The sequence below is a fragment of the Psammomys obesus genome, unplaced genomic scaffold (genome assembly GCF_907164565.1).
Source record: "Psammomys obesus unplaced genomic scaffold, mPsaObe1.curated_primary_1811, whole genome shotgun sequence".
NCBI classification, from domain to species: Eukaryota; Metazoa; Chordata; class Mammalia; order Rodentia; family Muridae; genus Psammomys; species Psammomys obesus.
In genome coordinates this window covers 14,941,767-14,964,025 of record NW_026596125.1, presented here as the reverse complement: position 1 = coordinate 14,964,025, position 22,259 = coordinate 14,941,767, and the positions used below count along the sequence as shown (strand labels likewise).

General features: G+C 41.6%; 2 protein-coding genes across 10 annotated transcripts in view; one reads left to right on the top strand and one right to left on the bottom strand.

The window, feature by feature from the left end:
* The window catches only part of Vti1a (vesicle transport through interaction with t-SNAREs 1A), a 304,407-nt gene extending 302,730 nt beyond the window's left edge, over positions 1 to 1,677 (bottom strand). For 3 of the 5 annotated variants that reach the window (XM_055591699.1, XM_055591701.1, XM_055591703.1), the window contains exon 1: positions 1,291 to 1,676. In XM_055591699.1, the coding sequence (XP_055447674.1) occupies positions 1,291 to 1,384 (94 nt within the window). In that variant the 5' untranslated portion in view covers positions 1,385 to 1,676. Of the gene's footprint in view, positions 1 to 1,290 lie in introns of all 5 variants that reach the window. The other 2 variants (XM_055591700.1, XM_055591702.1) reach the window with 1 other exon arrangement.
* Positions 1,678 to 1,799: 122 nt separating this feature from the next.
* Positions 1,800 to 22,259, top strand: part of Zdhhc6 (zinc finger DHHC-type palmitoyltransferase 6) — a 21,611-nt gene continuing 1,151 nt past the window's right edge. The window contains exons 1-10 of one of the 5 annotated variants that reach the window (XR_008718338.1): positions 1,800 to 1,971; positions 3,019 to 3,492; positions 4,219 to 4,310; positions 5,679 to 5,838; positions 7,612 to 7,773; positions 9,627 to 9,680; positions 19,240 to 19,407; positions 20,184 to 20,225; positions 21,085 to 21,230; positions 21,317 to 21,363. Coding sequence is in view for 4 of the 5 variants with exons in the window: in XM_055591696.1 (XP_055447671.1) it covers positions 3,226 to 3,492; positions 4,219 to 4,310; positions 5,679 to 5,838; positions 7,612 to 7,773; positions 9,627 to 9,680; positions 19,240 to 19,407; positions 20,184 to 20,225; positions 21,085 to 21,230; positions 21,317 to 21,363 (1,138 nt within the window). In the remaining variant the exon portion in view is untranslated. Of the gene's footprint in view, positions 2,254 to 3,018; positions 3,493 to 4,218; positions 4,311 to 5,678; positions 5,839 to 7,611; positions 7,774 to 9,626; positions 9,681 to 19,239; positions 19,408 to 20,183; positions 20,226 to 21,084; positions 21,231 to 21,316; positions 21,364 to 22,259 lie in introns of those variants that run through there. The other 4 variants (XM_055591696.1, XM_055591695.1, XM_055591697.1 and 1 more) reach the window with 4 other exon arrangements.

Sequence of the window (22,259 nt, the reverse complement as noted above, 5' to 3'; positions counted from 1 at the left end):
CACCTCCTTCAGAACTAACTGGGACTTCAGGAGATGAGTGGGATGTAAGTTCAGAGGTCAGGGCTTCAAGCAAATATCCCTAGTAACAGAAAACAGGTGGGGTGGGGGACAAGGGAATAAAAGAAGAAATTATTTATAAGCAAAAAGTTTGGGGGGAAATTCTGGAAAGGGGATAAAGGAACAAGTTAGAGTCAAAAGAAGTTACTGCTGGCATTTTGGACTGTACTAACCAGTTAAGAAAGTGAAGTTACCCACAATTTTGATGACCAATGGGAATCATCTTTTCTAGACAGTATGTTCCAGAGCTAAAGTAGAGGCAAGTTCAGCAGCCCAATGACTGTTCAATTTTCCTAAGGAAACTGAGCCAAAAAAAATTAACAAATATAACTCGTAATTTGTTACTAACTACTCAAGTTAAATCTGTAGTTAAAGAAAAAATCCTAAAACTCTACCTTAAAAGTCACAAGATTATAATCACCTGTTTATTAAAACACATTTTTGTAAGCCCTTCGAAAAGAAATGTCAAGGAAATCAGACAAGGCCCCACCTTCACACTGTTGACAAAGAGGGAACTATCTGCGAGATGCCGAATTTTAAAAGTGAGAAAAATTACCCTGCACCAAGTTTTTTATAAAACTGGGTTATAAATACCCAAGAAGGATGAGAAACACAAAACCAGGGCAGAGTTCTGAAAACTATGAATCCTAACAAGAGCTAACACAAAGGGTTCACAGATGTGTGTCATTTAATCTTCGCAGCAGCCCTAATGAGAGAGGTTCGATTCTCCGGAACCAAGAAGGAAGTTTTGAAAGATAACGAAAACTATCCTAGGAGACAACTTCTAAGTGGGAAGAACTGGATTTGAATTCAGGCATCTTGGCTTGTCACTTTAACTACAGCAAATAAGGATAACAGTACCATTTACCAAAAAAAAAAAGACAACGCTGCTGCATTTGTAGAGCCTCAATCTTGACACTTCGTTACATTTCCTTTGAATACTCTTACCTTCATATTAAAAAAAAAAAAAAAATCAAGATGCAGGTGACACCGTTTCTAAGGTTATACAAGTTTTAAACAAGCGATGGAGTAGGAACTCGACACCACCCCCAAAACGGTTTCCATGAACAAGGCGCTAATCCTTTGAACCACCCTTGGACTACCAAGTCAAGACCCAGCCCTCCTCAGGCCGCCAGCACCGCCCACACTAGCCCCGCGCCTAGGAGACCACAGGCGCGTTCCGCGGCTCCAGGCTCTCCAGGCCGCCCCCGCCCGGCCGGGAAGGATACTCACCCGGAGGGAGCCGAGGGACCCTGGAAATCTTGCTGGTGATCTCAGCGGTGAGCACTGCGAAGTCCTGCTCGTAGCCTTCGAAGTCGGAAGACATGGCAGCTCGGGAATGGTCGGCTGGAGCCGGGATGGAGCTCAGAGCAGGACTCGCGAAGGGCGCCGGACCTCGGCGCAGGGACCCAGAGAAGAAACCTTAAGCACAGCGGGAACCCGGGACAACTCCCAGCCCAGCCGCTTCCTGGTTGCTCTTCGCAATCCTTGTCCTCCGGAAACGAAGTTGCCTGCGCCTTTTCTTTTCCACTCAGTCTTCGAGAGTAAAACTAAGGGAAAACTTCACTTTCAGGGTCCCCTTAAAAAAACCTGCGAAAACCTGCATGCTCCCGAGTATCACCGAAAAGATTTCCCCACACTCCACGTTCAAGAAGAAGGCTGGGGGGGGGGGGGTCTCCCAAGCTTTAAATTGCAGACGCCTGCTTCCAGAGGGAAGATTGACGCAGCGCACCTGCCGGAAGTGGCTGTGGCGGAGCTTGCGCCGTGGGCCTGGGCGGGAGCCTCACGGCCGCGTGAGCTTAAAGCGCGCGGGTCGGAGTTGGTCGCGCTCTCATCGCTGACAGGGTTCGCTTTCGGCTTGCTCGGGACTGAAGTGCTCATGACGGAGGTATAAGGAGAGAAAATCTGTTCCGGGTGAGCCCAGGCCGTTCCGGAAATGCGATGGCTGTGGAGCTAGCCCCGGAGGGCTGACTGAGGGGATCACTGCAGGGGGTGCAATCCGCGTGTGAGCTGTCTTCCCCTGGACCTAGTCGAGCCAGCATCTCCAAAACGTTGAGCCTAACCTCGCTTAATAAGACATTTGTCTCGTGAGTGAAGGTCCAGGATCATCAAGCACGGGCGGGAAACTGAGGCAGGCACTCGGCAGGCGCATCAGCTGCGTGGGAATCCGTTATGCATACGTCATGCCCATATAGCGTAGGTCTTTTCCCGACGCATTCCACTCCGTTCAGAACTCGGGTCTACAACCGTTCCCCCGTGCTTGCCTTCTTCCCTTCTTCTGCCCTCTCCCCCGGAGGAAATTAGTTTTATTTTTCTTAATCATGTTTGTGCTGGCTCTCGTGCACTGGTTCAGTCGTGATTTTTTCGCACGCAGACATGACACTTTCATGTTTGCTTTCACCCTTGTTCCTATACCTTTAACCCCGATCGATTGTTAATATTGGCGCTTGGGGGAACACGGCGGGTTATCTATACACAAGGTATTGTGTCCGTAGAGAATATCACAGTCAATTCACAACTCTTTGACTGGCAGTTTAGAATGTCCTAGAAGGTCGGTGCCTTGGCTTCTATTGTAAGCTCAGCTGTTACTTGTGACCTTGGTCGATCTAATCACACAACCTCTATAAGCCAGTTTCTGTTGTAGAGAGAATTAGATAAGTTATAATTAGATAAGGCCCCCGCTTCTCAGCTCTCTAAGCCTTTGATCTCTCAAACTTATCCAATAAGCATGGGATAGTTGATCCTTTCTAAAGGTTTAAACAAAGGAGTAAAACTGTTTAATGTGTCCAGTTTACAGGCAGTTCAAGCTTGGGCTATATTTTGGATAAGTCCAAAGTAATTCTTTTTGTTCTCGGTAAGATGTAAACTGAACACTAAGTGTGCTTTTGGGGTGCTGTTTCAGTGCTTCTTGAAGTTCAATAAATGGTGCATGGAATTTTTGAAAAGATTTATTTTCTTTAGGTTGAGTTTCAAACCAACCTAGGTTCTTTTAACTGAGATAAAGAGCTTTGGATACCAAGAGTGAAAATGGCATACTCCATGTCAGCACCCTGTCAACCAAAGGCATGACAACTCAGGAACACACATGGACTTGTTGCACACAGAAATGTGTGCACAGGAAGAGGAGATCTCTAGTTCTTTAGAAAAAAGAAAGCATCCTTCACCAAAATGGGCACATTCTGCTCAGTAATCAAGTTTGAAAATCTTCAAGACTTAAAGAGACTGTGTCACTGGGGTCCCATCATAGCCCTTGGTGTTATAGCAATATGTTCTACAATGGCCATGATTGACTCCGTCTTGTGGTATTGGCCTTTACATACAACTGGAGGAAGTGTGAATTTCATCATGTTGATAAACTGGACTGTCATGATTCTTTATAATTACTTCAATGCCATGTTTGCTGGTCCTGGCTTTGTCCCTCGGGGGTGGAAACCGGTAAGAAAAAGATCCATTTTGACAATGATCTTTGCATAATTTTATGTTTAGTTTGCCATGATAATTACACTTTGGTTTTGCCTTATCAACCTTTGTTCTAGGAGACACTGGGTGCTACTCTAGTCACTGATGATCACGTATGCTTAGAATTATGTCTATTTGAAAATATTGATCTACATTAGCTATTTTCAAAGCAATTAAATACTTGTTCTTTGTTTAAAAAAGAGAGAATGTGTGTGGTAGTTCATGCCTTAATAATCTCTGCACTGGGGAGGCATGGGTATGTCATCACATGAGCTGGGCCCACCTGGGCAATATAGCAAGTTTACAGAGAAGAAAGGAAAAAGATGGTGCCTCAGGCTGAGAACATGTGGGAACACATATCCAGAAACTAGACAGCCTTGTGTGACTGAAAAAAATAATAAAAATAAACCTGTGTAGTGAAGATAAGGGTAAACAAAGGCAACTAGCTCAGAATGCATGGGAGCTACTGGCACCACAAGGGATGTCTAGATGTTTTAGGCAAAGGAGAATGAAGCTGTACTTACAGTTTCATCACTTAAAAGTACTTAAGCAAAAACAAAGGCATTGAAAATTTAAGTTAATAACCTCCTTCTCTCCTTCATCCATAAAAGAAATTTATACCACTATAAGAACCTTCGTTTATAAAGCCCAACTTGTTATTATTTAGGGTCAGGTAACTAACATGCCTTTTTTCCTGTTAAGGAAAATTCTCAGGATAGCATGTATCTCCAGTACTGTAAAGTCTGCCAAGCATACAAGGCACCACGTTCCCATCACTGCAGAAAGTGCAACAGGTATGTGACTTCTGTTGTGGGGTAGGGGGACCGATCCATGTCGTTTCTACTCTCTGTCATTGTATTTCTATCATAATAGAAACCGTTTGTATTCTCTACAAGTGTCCTAGTTTATGTCTCTATTGCTGTGATGAAACAAACACTAACCAGAAGCATTCTGGGGGAGGAAAAGATGTATTTGGCTTACAGGTTACAGTCCATTTTCATGGAAAGCTAAGGCAGGACCTTGAACCAGAAACCGGGGAATGCTGCCTAGTGGCTTGCCCAGCTACCATTTTTAGACTGCCCAGGTCCATCTGCTTAGGGGTGGCCCTTCCCACAGTGGGCTAGTTTCCTTCGATGTCAATCAGCAACCAAGAAAATTCCCACAGTCTGCTCTGATGGAGTCTTTCCTCATTGAGAACCCCTCTTCCCAGTATGTGTAGGTTTGGATCAAGTTAACAGAAACTAGCCAACACAGTAATACATCTACTTTGTCAAACATACTATCAAAATACTGTGTCTATAACGTTAGTTTATATTTAAATATCAACACAGATAATTTCATTCTTTTTTTTTTTATAAGGAAGAGAGTTTGCTTCTAACCCTACAAAACCAAATTAAAAGTTATCCTTATGCTTTTTTTTTTTTTTTTTCATTTGCTGTATCAGGATTAGTTGCATTCATTGATTGCCATGTTGACTAACTTCAGAATTATTTTGAGTCTGAATTAGCCTGGTTTTCTCAGATTCATTCATATGGAAGAAAACTGAATCACTATTTTTAAAAAATGCAAAATACGCCAGGACCTAGCTGTTGATTAAGATGAAATGTAGGAAATCATCAGATACAGCTAAAAATTGGGCTGTTGCTAGGAAGCTTTCTTTTAACGGAGAGATAGCAGAAGCACTGTCAAGGCTGCTTCCCGTTCTGTCTTCCATGCTGGGGTTGGCTTGGGCCAGAAGCTCCATCTCTAACATGTACTGTGAGGAAGGAAGTTGCATGTTTGGAGAGCTCTAGCATTCTGTGGAGTCACGTGTGAACTGTGAGTGAGGGGAGTGTTTGTAAGCTTGAGAGGAACGGCTGCTGAGTTCCTCATTTGTACTGAGACTCGTGGAGCCACCCAGCTTCTTTAAACAAATTCTATTTGTAGCAGGCATGTTTGCTTTAGAAGCTGTTATGATGTCTGCTTACTCTTGTGTTACTTAGAATTTTAAAGAAGTCACCATCTAAAACTTCAGAAAGTCGTAAAGATGTACCTGCTTTATGAGAATTAATCCTCCTGTGAGTCTGAACATACTCGATTCCTATTTGCTTGATCTTTTAAAAACTAGAGCTAAAATGGACAGGATTTTCTGCGTTGTGCTTCATACCTGTTTTTCTTATTAGATGTGTGATGAAGATGGACCACCACTGTCCCTGGATCAACAACTGCTGTGGTCACCAGAACCATGCTTCATTCACACTGTTTCTCCTGTTAGTGCCTCTGGGCTGCATCCATGCTGCTTTCATCTTTGTGATGACCATGTACACGCAGCTTTATAATCGGGTGGGTGAGCACTGAGATGCACTGCACGGTGTCAGGTGCACTGGTGTTGTCCAGGTCATTGAAGAGGGAGATCTCTTTTGCAAATAACACTGTTTGTGATTTAGCTAGTACAAAAACTTTGCCTCTTCCTCCTTTTAAAAAGTTCTCAATCCTGAAAATGAAGAAAGATTATTTTATTCTGGAAACTCACCTTTTATGCTCCAATTGAAGTTTATGTGTATTATTTTTCCCTCATCCACGATTTGTTATGTTTCTAACTTAGTGGAGTGGTGAGTGTAATGAGCGGAAAGAACTAGACGTGAAAGACCCTGGTCCGTTCCTTTCTCTTCATTCAGTTTCTGCAGCAGATCAACATTCCTTTGTTCATTTGCTCCATGGAGCAAGCACACTCCGAAAATAAACATATTAAACCAGAAACAGTTTGAGTTGACTTTTGGAAACTTAGCCATGAGCTAAAGTTCGGAGGTGATATAAATAAAAAGTCACTAAATAGGCTTGGAAGTAAAAGAGGCACATGGGCTCAATAGGTGTACAAGAAACTGGAGACTACACATCCTTCACACAGGGGTCAATGTGATTTTAGCCAGTTTGTAGTTTCCACTCAGTCCTAGCTCAGCAGTGCTAATCTTCCATTGTTTAGAAATCTGAATTTTTATATGAACTCTTCAGATTTTTAAATGTTAGCAACTAACTTCTATGCTATGGTTGCTTTCAACCATAAAATTAGTTTATTGCTACTTCATAAACTATAATTTTGCTACTTTTATGAATTGTAAATGCCTCAAATGTAGGATATATGATATGAGATCCCCAAACTGGTCAAGAACCACTGTTTTAGAACATTGTACATGCCAGGTACTACACATCTGCAGAATCTATTTAGCCAGATTTTATCAGCTCTTGATCACTGGTTATGGAACATGCTGTATCTGCTGCTGTGGAAGAATATTGTAAATTAGAAAAGCATGGAGACAGTGTTCCCTTGCTGTTCATAACTATTCATATTTGTGGGGTCAAACTGAGTCTTCTGAGAAAACAACTAACATTAAAGAGTAACTAATAGTGGAGGTGGAGGTGTATATAGCTCCGTGGCAGAGCTCTTCCCCAGCATGTGTGAGGCCCTGGGTTTGATTCCTGAAATTAAAAACACAGTAGATGTCAAGTGGAAGCCAAGTGTTTGTTAGAAACTGCAATTTGCTGCAGTTGCCTGGTCAGCATGTCTTTATCTTTTTGCTCATGTTGGGGTTTTATTTTTATACATTTTCTGTGGATAGTGTGCCTGTGTACATGCACATTGCCATGTTTGGGTGCATGCATGTGGGTATTCAAGGCAGATGTCAGGAGTCTTCCTTGATGTCTCTCCACTTCCTTCCTTCCTTCTTTCCTTTCTCTCTCTCTCTCTCTCTCTCTCTCTCTGTCTAGAACTTGCTTTGCAGATCAGGCTCACACTCATGGTTGATAGCTGGGATTAAAGGTATGCACCACCATGCCCACCTCTGCTTATTTCATTGAGGCAGGATCTCTCAACTGAACTTGGTGGTTAAGATAAGATTAAAGGTTAAAGTGTGGCTTGCCAGCTTTCCCTGGAAATGCGGTGTGTATGGGAGAACCACCATGCCTAGGGAACATTGATGTGGAAGCCGGAGGGCCAAACTTGGTCTTCATACGTACGCAGCAAGCACATATCTACTGAGCCATCTCCCTAGCTCTGTTGTAGTGCTGTAGGTCTTATTTCCAACAAGCATTTCACATGTGCATTGTTACTGCTTGCAGCTCTCCTTCGGGTGGAACACAGTCAAGATTGACATGAGTGCAGCCAGGAGAGACCCTCTTCCAATTGTTCCCTTCGGATTGGCTGCATTTGCCGCCACTTTGTTTGCCTTGGGATTAGCTTTGGGAACAACCATAGCTGTTGGGATGTTGTTTTTCATACAGGTAAAGTTCTAAACCTGCTTGTAGAGATTCATTGTGTGGGAGAAACTACTTTTGCTTATCTGTAATCAGTGAGTTAATCACCTGTGTACACTAGATAATTTTGAAGTAATTTTGCCAGGATATCTAGCCACTGATTTGTGAGACATGAAAATACAGAGCTGAGAATGCTGCTCTTACCCTGCAGTTGCCCACGATCTTTCAGTCACCCAAAACAGATTGACAGCAGAGTGTTGTCTTCTCTTCCTTACAAATAAATGAGTGATTGTTGAAAAGGTTAAGTGACCCATTCATGTGCTTAGTAAATATAAATATTAATGAAAATGAAGAGGCTCCTGAGGGAGTATTAAGAGATTAGTTTTTTTTTTTTCCTAATGCTTATAATTAAGAATCATAGTAAAAACAAATTAAGATCTTGGTGTGAAATCTTTCGTACGTGGACTTAGTCATAGCAAAGAAACTAGGGCAAGTGTAACCTGAGTTAGTTTGTGTTGCTGGGACAGAGACTTGACAAATAAAGTCAGGCAGGAGGGTCTTATTTGGGTTCACTGTTCGAGAAATTCAAGCCTCTGTACTTCAAAGTCTATCTTAGCCCACAGTAAGGCAGAACATCAGAGCAAGGAGCCAATAGAGGAGGAAGCTATTCACAGCATGGTGGATAGGAGGTGAAGAGGGTGTGGGGGGCGGACCAGTAAAACGTTCAACCACCCAAGGACACACCCACAGGGACCATCTTCCAGTTAGGCCAAAACTAGTTTCCAGAATCTCCTAATAGACTGTCAGCTGTGGACCAAGCATTCCAGGTAAGCCTGTGAAGGACACTTTTGTTCAAACCATAACATGAGAAAAATTTTAGGTTGACAGAAATGAGACACTGTTAAAATCTGAATAGAGCAATCATAAATTTAAAGTTAATGAAAAACATGAATAATAAGGTTGGAAAGGTAGTTCAGTGGGTGAAAGCACTTCTGTGCAACCATAAAGACCTGAGTTGGGATCCTGCCACCCATGTAAAAGCTGTGTGCTAGTGCGTATGACCCCAGCACTAGTGGCAAGTGGGATGGAGACAGGTAACTGGGACTTGGTAGCTACCAGCTGCTATGCCAGGATCACAGGACCCTCAGAGACCACCAGGAGACTTGATGCAAGAGCAAGAGAGCTTTATTATGAGAGAGATCGAACTTGGGACCCAAGTCTCACTGACATAGCAGTAGAGAAGTGGGACCCTGAGCCCTGAGTGAGCAGGGTTTTTAAAGGGAAAAACTGCAAGTGGGGGTATTTCCTGGTATCTGAGTTCAACTCCCTGTAAGGTGGCTCCTCATTTCAAAATGGAGTCACCCAGGCTAACTCTTCACAGCCTAGCTGAAAAATGTTGAGTTCTAGGTTGGTGAGATACCCAGTCTCAAGCGAATAAGGCAGAAAACAGGAGGTCATCCAACATTTTCCTCTGACCTCCACACAGGTGCATACCCTCAATGCACACACATGTACACAAGTATACTATGTATACACGTACACGGTAATAAATTTTAATAGGAAGTACATTTAAGTACTTCCTATTAAATTATTTATATTAATGTTTTGTTAATAAGAGATGAATTCTAATCAAAGTGTTGGGTCAGCTTTGCTTTGGGTGTTTGTGATGAATTTGGCATAGAGGAGCCATAATGCATTAGTTGAGAAGGACTTTAGAGTCAGATGGGCTGCACACTACCTGCTACTTGACGTCTGCCATCTTTGCTGTCTTAATCTGTGGTAGAAAAATAAAAGCTGTCTCAGAATTAGGATGGTAATGATCTGAAGTAAACCAAAGTTAAAGTTAACCAATGTTAAATTCACTCTCATTTCATTTCCAGATAAAAATTATTCTCAGAAACAAGACTTCTATTGAATCATGGATTGAAGAGAAGGTAAATTTTAATAGTGTTTCTTCAATCTAAAGTACTGATTAATTTACTGAATACTGGGATGTGAAAACTTGGGTTCTTGCTGTGCCACACCCCAGAAAAGGTGAGCAAAGGGAGCATTTGGACTTTCTCTCTTAATCAGCTCCCTCAGAAAGGCTTTCCTCACACCCTGAGCTGCTGCTCTCTCCGGCAGGAAGTCAGACAGCCCAAGGTACCAAAATACCTGCGACATTAAGTGGCTCTAACTCTCGCCTTGGAGCCCTTGTGGTGGCCTCTGCTCCCAGAAGCTAAGCAGGCTGTGCTTAGTTCTTGGAGGGCAAATGGTAGAGCACCTGCATCAGAGTACCTCCTCAGTGTCTGCCCTGCAGTCTGCATTTGTAACCTAAGCAGCAGTGCCCAAACCCTATGGTCTTAGAGTTCTTGCACATTTTCCCCAAATTGCCAAGTTCACTGAAGAGCTTGCATGAGTGCTGTGCTCACTGATAATCTCCATATTATTAAAAAAAAAAAAAAAGAAAAGAAAAGAAATTAAAGGCGACCCATTATGTTGTTATAACATTTTGTAAAAAGTAATTATATTTGACAACGAAAAATAGGAAAAGTGGCCTTGCTTTATAGATTTACAAGTCTCTTTACTATCTGGCTTACAGAAGACGGTTGGAATCTCACACCGACTTCTGCATTCAGTCTGTTGAGACATTTATGAAGAAAGCCCAGCTTCATACAGATTACGTAGGTAGAAAAGATTAGAGTATTTTTTGATGGACATTTCAGACTATAATAGGTATTGAATTTACATTAGAGCTTGCCTTCCACACAACCCAGTGTGCGGCTGAAACTCAGAATCTCATGTTTACCCAGCAAGCGGTCTGCCACTACGCCTTACCCCAGTCCAGCAGGGAACACCTCTTGTTAGAAACCTTTTTGTATTCTTTTATATTAAAATTTACAGCATTATTATATTTACTTATAAACAATATAAAATGTTTATGTTAAGATAGAAGTATCTTTAAATGTGGGTAAGCTTTCAGAATCATAGCAGTGAATGCAAGTTTTCCAAAATTCTAATTTTCACTTGAAAGCCTGAATTTTCTTCAGGCATTTACCTGTCATGTTGTTCTGACTTTACCTTTGAAAACATATTCAAGGCTCTCGGCTCTCACCGCTTTGGCGGTGGGGGTGTGTGTGTGAGCCCGAGCTGCAGCTTGTAATTTGTAATAAAAAGATCCTCATGTGGTTTGCAACGGACTCGGCTCCTGGTGGTGGTCTTTTGAGGTATCGCGATTCGGGCACAACATAATTTGGGGGCTCTCCGGGATCCCCAAGACCTCGCAGGACTCCTGAGCCGGAGGACCGGAACCCCGGGTAAGCGCGTTTGACTTGGCCAAGTTATGTTTCTCTGTTCTGTCATTCTGTGTATTTTTGAGATCTCAAGGTGGTACACAGTGAGTGGCCAGGGATCGGTCATGTCATTGTACACCAGCTGACGAGCAGGCAGACCGAGGCCACGGGGATCTTGGGAGACGTCCCAGATCCCGGCGGGGCAGAGCTCCCCAATAGCACTGTGAGGGTCACGGGGTCCCAAATCTGTTTGATAGGTCTAGAAAGTGGGTCGCTCCCAGGGACACAGGAAGTACTGGCGGAATCTGTTGTTTTGTGTTTCTGGCTGTCTAGCCATGCTGAGTGAAAAAAAGAAAGTGCTGGAGGAAGTAAAGTTTTGTCTTTCTGTTTAAATGTATGTATGGACATCATGTTTCTTGTCTGTTACATGTTTGTTCTGAATGCTAGTTACTCCGGCAGTAGGACAGTGGCAGCGTCAGGTTTCTGTTTCCCCTGAAGCTTTGCTTCTAGTATGGCTCCTGAGCATCGGAAGAGTGGTTTGGGTCCGCTCACTTGGATCGGCGCATTGAGGCGGGTGGTCGCGGGACCGTTTTTGTGGACATACTAACCGCCCCTTCTCTGAAGTGGGAAGGAGCAGAGAGATTCTGCTCCCCCAACAATTTGAATCTGAGCCTGAGTACCTTGGCTAGATAAAGGTGATTCCTATGTTTCTTGTGTATATTTCTTTGTGTCTGTTTCTCTGTGTGTACTTGGACTGACGGACGACAGTTTTGGATATGGGACAGTTTGGTCTTGGTTGTGGCGCCAACTGCTCCAGTGCTTGGGGACGTGGCAGGAATGCTTTCGGGTGGCCAGGGAGATCCACGGAGCTGGCCAGCCCAGGGTTGGAACGCGATCAGTTGTGCGTGCCTCTCCAGCAGCTCCGGCAGCCATGTGCGCCTTTCCAGCGGCTGGGAGCTGTGTCATAACAAAGGCTTGCTACAGTCCCTTGCCAAGATCAGCAGCCGCTTATGGTGGCAGAGCATGGGGGAGACCAGGCAGGGAAACAGGTTCAGGGCCGGCCTTGCAGGAAAGCAAATTAGGGTAACAGGAAAGCAAACTAGGGTAAACTACAGGCTCATGGCGCGAGGCGGGGGAGGGGGAGGGCACATGGATCCTCCCCTCCACCGGGGCCAAGCAGAAGGCGGATGAGCAGAGCCCTGGCTCTGAGAGGAACCAGCCAGAGCTCATCCCACCCTTCCTCCTCTCCCATCCAGTGAGCTTAAGTTGATTGCTGCTAGCAAACCATGCAGTGGTGAAGGGAGATAACCGCACATGACTGTAATGTTTAAAATTACAGCTAAGTCCCGTTAAAAGAGTTTAATCCATCTGTTTAAATACATGACCATTATGATTGTTTTCAACTGATCTTAAAAGTAATTGGGTCTGTTTAAAGGTTAAATTGAAACTCTTGTTTAAAATGTATATGTGTGCCTATGTGTTTATAAGGTTTATGAACGAATATGTTTAAAACGCAACAATATAGGTTGCCACATGGTATGACTCCGCCATCTTTAAATCACCGCATGAAATGTAATGTGACCTGTGACCGCCATCTTGGTAGCCACATGTTTCCTTTTAGATTAAAAGGATGAGTTATTTTAAATTGGTATTGGAATTAAATTGTTTGCACTGGTAGATTCTCATTTTAAAATCTGGTTTTGATCTTTAAAATTATGGTTATGCTTTGTGACTTCTCTCCTACAAAAGGGGTACTTTATTTTGATATTGCAAAAACAGGTTTTAAAAAAATGTTAAAATGTTTAAGGCTATAAAATGTTTAAAGTTTATCAGGCATTTGGGTATGACAATGATCTTGGGTAGTCAAACAGAAAATTTGAAAGTTTCTCAATCCTTTAGGAGAGAACAAAAAAACTTTGGTATTTATTTTATTAATTTTATTAAATGAAACCAAGCCATATGGTTTGAGCTAATTGAGAAAGTTGCAATTTTTACTGTGTATCTTGTGGAGAGCTGTTTGCTTGTTAAGCTGCTTTGTTTATGGAAAAACATGTTACCACCCTGGTCTTCACCTTGAGAGAGAAAAGAGGAAGTTTTACCAAGTTCCTTAAAGCTTGTTCTAAGTTCCTTAGAGTTTGTTTAGGTGACCTTGGACCATATCTGCTACAGGGAAGTAATTTTAGAAAAAGAGTTTAGCAGTTTCAGAACTTCTTTTTTGTATTAATGTAACTTGTTTTTGCTTTGCCTATAAAAAACAAATCGTGGATGCTGGATCATGTCAGGATGGAAAGGATTTTGGTGAGATTTTTTATGTTGTCTGAAAAGCAAGCAAGAGCAAGAGATATTTAAAGTAAGAATGTCTGGTTAAGCCAGAAAAAGGAAGCTAGGAACCTGAAGGTATATAGAATGTTGCAGAAGGTTAGTGGATGTATTATAAAAAGCCAGAGAGTTAATATGATTTGAGAAAGAACTGTATTTAAAAATATGTTGTACTTCATTTAAAAGGCTGGTGATTCTTCATTGCAAAATGTTTTCTTATGCTCTTTTAAGGGGAAAGAATTATGGCTGATAGGTTTGGTGTGGCCAGAATAGTTTGTACAGTTTAATATTGTTCTGTACTATTCTGTTATGCAGTTGGTTCTAAAATTTATTTGATCACAATGTTAGGACATTTGGTTATGGGAGGTAACAATGCCATCAGCAACACCTAATGGTTATGTTTGGTATTGTCAGTCACAGCCTGTGCTAACACATGGCTAGCCGCCATGATGGTTCAGGGATAGAGGGTGGAGCTGTAGTTTTGCTGCCATATTTGTTTAGGTCTTCCAGCTGAGTTCAGTTACACTTGGCCAGCCTCCATGCTGGTCCAGAGATACAGAGAGTGGAGCCATGAGTTTGCGAACATCTTTGTGTAGGTTATGTTCAGTTATGTTCAGGCTGCTGATTAGTGCTAAGTGCAAACCTTTTTACTCTTCAATTTTAATGCAAAGTGGTAGGACCAGCAAGATTTGCTAGCCTTTCTATAAACTGTATCTGATTAAAAGGTTTGCTTTAATTTTAGTTCAGAAAGAGCAGATTTAAAGTTATGCCAACAACTGCATTTGGTTAAGATGTTGAGCTATACCTGGTGTCTTTGTTTAGGTTTTTTTTTTTTTAAGGTTAAGCCTAGGACGGTTAACTATAAAGTTGCCTTTGTAAATCTACTTAAAATATAGTTCTAAAACATGCATCTTAGAAAAATGTCAGAATTAGAGAGTATAGCATTCTGTTCTATAGGATACAGTTTAGAGCAGATGATAAAGATAAACAAAGAGTAACTCAGACATGCTGGCCCTCAAGCTTGTCAGAGATCTGATGAATGTGGCATTTTAACATGTGTAAGCTTATTGTGACAGAAAATCCCAAAATCCTGGCAGTAGCTCCCCAAGGTCTCCGAGAATATTTGGGTACGACAGATGATGGTGACCCCGACGTGGTATGCTAACCACTGGGCAATACTGCCTCAACTGGCCCACTGCTAGGGCCCAGCCTAAACTGTGGACAAAGCCGTGGACACCAGGAGAGCCATTGCTTCACATTGCAAGAGGCAAGGTGAGGTCAATCGCTCATGTTCCTCTTTCCACAGAAGCAGTCTCTCATCTGTGCCTAGCTGGACCACCTCTGCTCATGATGTCATAAGACCACAGGAGCCAGGGACACTGCCTAGGTGATGGACTACCTAGTCATCTCTGTCATTTTGATTGGCACATGGATTAGTATATTTATTTATCTTATAATTTATCCTTCTCAGGTCTCTGATCACTTTGACGGCTAGGCTAAGCTTATGGTAGCTTTACAGCTAAAGAGCAGACAATTAGATCCACTGTTAGCTCATTGATCAGTTCATTAGCTAGTTAGAACTGCTAAGTACTAGATCTCTTATTTTAAAAAACAGGTTTGCCTTGCTCACAGGATTCATGTTAGTTGCCTGTGTCTTAAGATAAATAAATGGATTAAAAATGGGAGCTACTTTAGATTTCTACCGCCTCTTTGCTACTGTTGTGCTTATAAGATTTCAGAAGTTCAGAGTTTTGGCATTGATCAATAGAGTTCTGATAAGTTGATGGAGCACTGACTGCTTATTATTCAGTCACCAACTTGAGATTTTAATTTCCTTTGGTTGTCTTCTGGAGATAGACTTAAAGGTGCTTCTCGACATGTTGAAAACATTTGTTTAATGTGTATATCAGACCCAAAAGTCATAGCTTTTACTATGGTATTCTTAGTATCTGCCATTTCTGGGGTAGACTTTGACACAGGAATATCTTAAACATATTCCTTCTAGTTGCTTTGTTAAGGAAAGTCCAAGCATCCAGGGTTTAGCACTAAAGCCATTTATGTATTTCTGCCTAACTTTCCAATGTGACATGGAAGTGGGGGCTAAAAGTAGATGCTGAGTGTACGAAAAGTGGCCAAGCTCCATTGATGGCTGATTACCAACAGCTGTGCCCACAGAAAAAGTGTTAAGAGTTCCAGACCATGGATGCACTTAAGTTGTGGTATGTGGTAAGTTGTAGTATAAAAGGTTACAAAACAAACAGCTAACTTATGCTCGTTCCATTGGATGTAGTTTTACCTGTTACTCTTAGAATGTTGTTATATTAGATTTGCTGATGTTACTCTTTTGAGTTTTTTAAAAAATACATATTTCCTTTTGTGTACAAAAATTTCATGCGTTTCAGGAAATTAAAAGGTTATGAGACCTGGATCTGGCATAGCTCAAACGGATCCCAGATGAGTTTTTCCCTGGTCTTGGGATTCCTCACTTTTCCCATTTAATAGACAGATGTTAACTTCTGTCTCTAGTCTGAATTTATCTCAGCATATTTTCACCTGTTGACTCTGTTCCGGGATCAGCTTTGGACTGCAAGCTGAAATCTGGACTTCCTGGAAACTGACATGATTGCTCCCTACCTCTTCTGGTGGATCAACTAACCAGATGCTTGTGACTGCCCCACTGCCCAGCCCTTTTTTGACTGGCATTTCAGCCTCCCTAACCCCTGATGCCAGCGGTCCATTGTGAGCTCTGAAGAAGCTCCAGAAGACGGATCTTCAGCCCAAAATCCCACCTAGCAGGCTGAAATGCTAAGTCAAAAGGGGCTCCCTGGCATTAGCTATTATCTTGGGCATCTGCTTAGCTGAAATGGAAACTAGTATTGCAGCAACTGGACTAAAAACCTGGAGAGACACTAGAGACAAAGGATAATCTCTTTGGCTTACTACTCCTATATCCACCCTGAAAGGACCCCTACTCATTTTGATTTTTGTCTTTGAGCCTTGTATTTTAAATTGTTTGATGGCTTTCATGAAAAAAATGTTTGGGAGCAATTCACTAATGGTGCTTAGATCCCATTGTAAAAAAGGTAAACAAGGGGTCATACCTGGAAGACCCAAGATTGGGTCTTCAAATGATCATGGGAAGGGGGAAATGAGAGACCAAAAGATTAAAAATCAGCCATTACTAAAGTTTAAGGCCTAAACTAGCTGGGTGAGATCCAGTAATGCCCTGAGGGGAAGAACCTGCCATACTGCATTCTTTCCCACCCACTAGAGATATAGTTGCTAGGAAACTGGCCCATCCCCCTAAGGAGGGACACCAGATCATTAATGGTTTGGAGACCTTCCTATAGCCAATCAATTCAGAATGTAGCATTTTGACCAATAGATGCTTGCCAGGCAGGAATTGCCCCTGCCTTGGGCATGCTGGGAGGGACCAGAATCTTTAAATCCCCCAGCTAACCTGTGCACAGGGCTCTCGGCTCTCACTGCTTCTGCGGTGGGGGGTGTGAGCCCGAGCTGCAGCTTGTAATTTGTAATAAAAAGATCCTCATGTGGTTTACAATGGAAAGAAAAAAGAAAACATATTCAACAAATACTCAAGTTCTAGTCTTCTAGAGAACCATGCCTAATACACTGCCTAAGTAGTTATTACTGTTTAGGGAATAAAAGTAAGAAAAAAATGTCTGTGTTCTGTGGACATGCAATATTTATTTATTCATTCATTCATCCATTCACTCATTCATTTGTATTTTTTGAGCTGTGATCTCACTACAGCTCAGACCTGACTCAGCCTCCAGCATTCTGGGGTCATAAGTATACATCCTCACGGCTGGGGCCATTGGTATACATCCTGTGGCTGGCTCAGGTGCAGTCTTGTTTCTCCCCATCCATGATTGGTTGAATCTGTGAATACAGAGGTTGAGTACATTTGCAAACAGTGTGACAGCTGACACAGTATCATGTCACTACCTTCGAGTTTCCAGTTTTTTCCACTGTTACAAATGTCAGGACTGTTAGGAGAAGTTTGTTCTTCTTGAACCCGAGAAAAGACTGAACCACTGTGTCTGCAGTGGCAGTCCAGCCTCCAAAGCTTATACCTGAGTCTGTTTGCAGCATCCCCTTCTTTCTTTCTTCAACCTTTTTTCTTACCCACTGCCCCATCTCATTCTCATAGTTTGTACATCTTATGCATCTATACCTTTTCCATGTTTTTTCTTCCATCTAAAATACCCTTCCTCCTTTCTTTGCCTGATTTTCAGCCCCTTAAGACACAGTTTAGGTACCATTTCTTCCAAGGAACCTTCTTTTACTCTCTAAGCTTAGCTAAGTACTACTTGATGCCTTTTCCCATAAAAATGCCGTATTTCTGTTTTTCCTTTTAGTGTATAGTATTGATAGAATCCCTACTTTATTGAGTGCTTCTCTTAGGCAAAAACTTGTCATTGTTTCTGTAAGCCCCCACCATCCTTACATTTCTTTTTGTAAAGTAGCTTATATTTTGTTTTTGAAATCAGTCCATTTTGAAGTCTATTACTGTCACTTGGCAAGGTACATGCTTTACCACTGAGCTGTACTGCAAGCCCCTGAAGCTGCCATTTATTTAAAAACAAGTGGGAGAGGATTACCCTCTATTATTCAAAGCAAGGTGGATTTTTTAAATCCAGCTCAGAAGCTAGGATCACAGGCTGCTCTTCAAATGGTCCTGAGTTCGATTCCCAGCAACCACATGGTGGCTCACAACTATCTATAATTGAGATCTGGTGCCCTCTTCCGACGAGCAAGCATATACGCAAGGCAGAATACTGTATATATAATAAATAAATCTTTTTTAAAAAGGGAAAAAAATCCAGTAATCCATATCATGCTTTGACAGTTGTTTCAATTAATATCTAACAACAATCATATTACTTTTTCTGTTAAGCATAATGAATATGTTGACGTGAGGGGGGTTATTTTTTGTGTTTTGCTAATGATCATGGCAAAGTATAAAATCATGTCAACCTAGAAATTATTAAAACTGCTACTTTTTTACAGACAAAACTTCAAATGAGGAAATAAAATTCATCAAAAATGTGTAACATTACCAAACACTGTTGAATGTGTTTGCAGGGGTCTATGCTTGCTTTTGAGTTAAGTAATGCATGTTTGTACCACGAGGTGGCAGTAGGAGTTAACCATTTCAGAGACTTTATTTCAAGAGAAGGGTAGCCATTTAAATGCCTAGACTAAGCTGTGCCACCCGGATATGCTTATGTAAATGAAGATAAAGTACATGTGTGTTTGAAGGTATAAAAACATGAAATCTCTTTCACAAACTTTGCAAAATATTTTTTGTATAATAGTGCCTCCCTATTAACCCTTTCTGGCTAACCTTTACCCACACTTTTCTCCTGAGTCTTTTTACCTGTATTTTCTTGTGCTGCTAAGAAACCATACGCATTGAGGGGTTTCAGCATAAGGGTACAATTAGTTAATTCTTTTTGTTTGGTTGGTTTTTGAGACAGGGTTTCTCTGTGTAGCTTTGACTGTCCTGGACTCACTTTATAGACCAGACTGGCCTGGAACTCACAGAGATCCACCTTTCTCTGCCTCCCAGATTGCTGGGATTACAGATGTGTGCCACCGAGCTGGCTTTAGCTAATTCTTTTATAAACCTTTTGAATGCTTGTTCGTAAGATACACCCTGTCGGGAGCTTTTGGGCTATCACAAACAAGGCTAGTGTTCTCACTTAAATCCCCTATATACTGTGATAAATTTATATTCTGTCAAAACTATTAATATTCGAGTTATAAGGAAGAATTTTTATAAGTAATACAAATTTCACAAGTATCCTCAGGAATGTATTCACAAAAGCCACTGAAGGTAGAAGCAGCTGCCATTTTATTCCTTTATTTTCCACAGGCTAAAGATCGAATTCAGTATTACCAACTGGATGAAGTCTTCATTTTCCCATATGATATGGGAAGTAAGTGGAAGAACTTCAAACAGGTATTTACATGGTCAGGAGTCCCTGAAGGAGACGGACTGGAATGGCCAGTGAGAGAGGGCTGTCACCAGTACAGTCTAACGGTGAGTAGTTCTATTTCAAGGCCTTCCTCTTACCTGTGGTCACTTTGTTAGCTTCCTTGACATCCTGAGACTTGATGGTCACACAGGAGTGCATATGCTTTCCGAGTGTCAGAATGAGTCCAAAAGCCATAGAAATTGTCAGCATAATTACCTTCCTGTATTTAACAGCCTCCTGAACATTCCAGACAGGCTGGATTCCAGATATTCCCGATTCTGTAACTCAGCTTCATAAAATCTGATCTTTAACGACCTTTCACCGCCTTCTGTCTTATAATGCCACTTGAACGCCTTGCTCATCCCCAGCACTCAACTCTGCCCCTCAGTTGTCCCTTAAAGCTGTGGTCGAGCTTACCCAGTCTAGTTCTTGCCTCACAGGACATAGTCACATGCCACAGTCTTGTAGCTTACGAAATCTCATTTCATTGATTTCTCTTTACTTGATTCTAGGACAGTATTTCCCTGTGTTTAATACAATTCTATTAGTAGTTGCTGACTACTAATAGAATTACAACTAAAGTTGTAAGAATTCTTTAGTTTGAGACTCATTGATAATGAGTTTTCTGTGTGTTAGAAAACCACTGAGACTCAGCCTAACAGCTGTGAGGTTAACAGAGACTAGACATGTGCCATGTTTGCCTGGAGGGAGGCAAAGACTTCAGGGAGCAGATTCTGAGAACCGTGGATAGAGGTGCCTTAGATACCCCACTGGGAGGGAAGAGGCTGCTCAACACTGAGACAGAGTACTTAAAGGTTTTCATTTTATGTCTTCCAAACAGGTAGAACAGTTGAAACAAAAAGCAGACAAGAGAGTCCGAAGTGTAAGTGGCATATTTGCAATGCTGCTGATTCCAGTTTTCTCCAGTTAGCCCCTGTGTTTCTGTACAGCTTAACAGTTGGCTTTTATTAATTAATACCTCTTATTATATTTATTATTTATATTGTACTTGCATATGCAGCACAGGGAGTTGGGTGGGAATCTCCTTCAACCAAGGGGATCAATATTTCCTTCTATTTTTTGAAATATGATGCAATTTGCCTGTTTTGAGGCTGTCTCACTGTGTATCCCTGACTAGTCTCAAACTCAGATCCACCTTTCACTGCCTCTAGATGGGTGGGACCAAAGACATGTGGCACAATGCCCAGCTCTTGAATTTGTTGAATTTGTTTTCTTTGAAATACTTTATTTTAGCTGGAGGTTTCCAAAACATTTAGTCAGTGTATTTTGCCTACCTAGAAAAATATCTCTAGTACAGCTGATTGAACCACTTTCACCACCATACTGTCCATAGTGACAATGCCACATGTGGCCGAAGGAAGTCTAAATTTAAAATAAATACAAGAAATCTTAAGTTCCAGTTTGTACTGGCCACACTGTAGCACTTTGTAGCTGCAAATGCGTAGTTAGCAACCCAATTCAAGACCACAGATAGAAACATGCAGATACTTCCGTCATCACAGAAAGTTCTCCTGCACACAGAGATCATATTCATAGCAAGTATGTGCTTGAAACGAAGGATCAGAGAAGCCTGAGAACAAGAAATATCGTTCCTCCTGGGAAATTGGGGAACTTGTTTTATCACTGGGTAGTTTGGATCCAACCTTAGAATCATCTGTTCAAGCTTGAAAAAACTCAGTTACGGTAAATACTGAGCTTGTTCTTGTGACCACTGTTGGCAGGTTCGCTATAAAGTCATACAGGATTACAGTGGTGCCTGCTGCCCTCTGAATAGAGGAGTCAGAACCTTCCTCACAAGCCCCTGCACGGAGGAGCCTCGGATCCAGCTGCAGAGAGGGGAGCTTATCTTAGCCACCAGAGGCTTACGGTGAGAGGTGGGAATGTTGTATTTGTTCAGTAGGAAGAGTGGCACTAACTTCAAATATATATAATTTAATCTTTTAAATATTTCAGATACTGGTTGTATGGAGACAAAATTCTTGATGATTCCTTCATAGAAGGTATGGAAGTGTAAGAGTGTGTTTAAAGTATGTGAATGTTAACAATGGCTCCAAATTTTGTAAGAATAACTTCTATGCTTAATTACATGTAAAACACTTTCCATCTCGTTTCTATTTTTACTCATTCCCTCCCTTCCCATTCCCTCTCATTTTCCGACTTACTGACATTGTAAATCGAGAAGTTACATTTTCCCATTTCAGACCCCCAGTGCTACGGACTCAGGCCGATTAGTCACAGTAGCTAAGGAACAAACTAGCCTATATGTCCACTAACAGATGAAGGTAGAGAAAATACAACACATGCACACTGGAATTTTATTCATCTGTACAGAAATGTGAAGTGCTATTTCCAAGAAAATGACGCAGCTGACGTTCATTATGCATAATGAAGATTCTAGAGGATGGGCTATGTTCAAGCTAAAAGGGAAAAATTTTTTTTTTTTAAAGAGAGGTGACTGGATACAGATATGTATGACATGAAAACAAAAGGGTTATTAGGAAGGCAGCAATAGTGGGGATTAGGAAAGTGAAGGAGGGGTAGAAGAAAAGAAGCATTAAGAGTAAAGCCTATAAAGTTATGAAGAAATTCTTTACTTTGTTATGCTAATTTGAAAAATTAGATAAATCCTGATAAATGGCTTAGGAACTGCCCTTTAGTTATCAGTAAAAACTGAAGCGCAGTGATGCTAAGCAAAAACAGCTTGTTCACAGCCCACACAGCAAATAGGGAGAGACTGACTCAGAGCTGAGGAATCAGGCCCTAGAAACCTATGTCATAGTCACATGCCCTTTAAAGGAACATTCCTCTGAAAGCTAAGGCTAAAATTTGATTGTTAGAATAACTCCTTTTTTAAGTAAAGATCAACCTAGGATGTTCTTAAAGAAAAAAAAAAAAA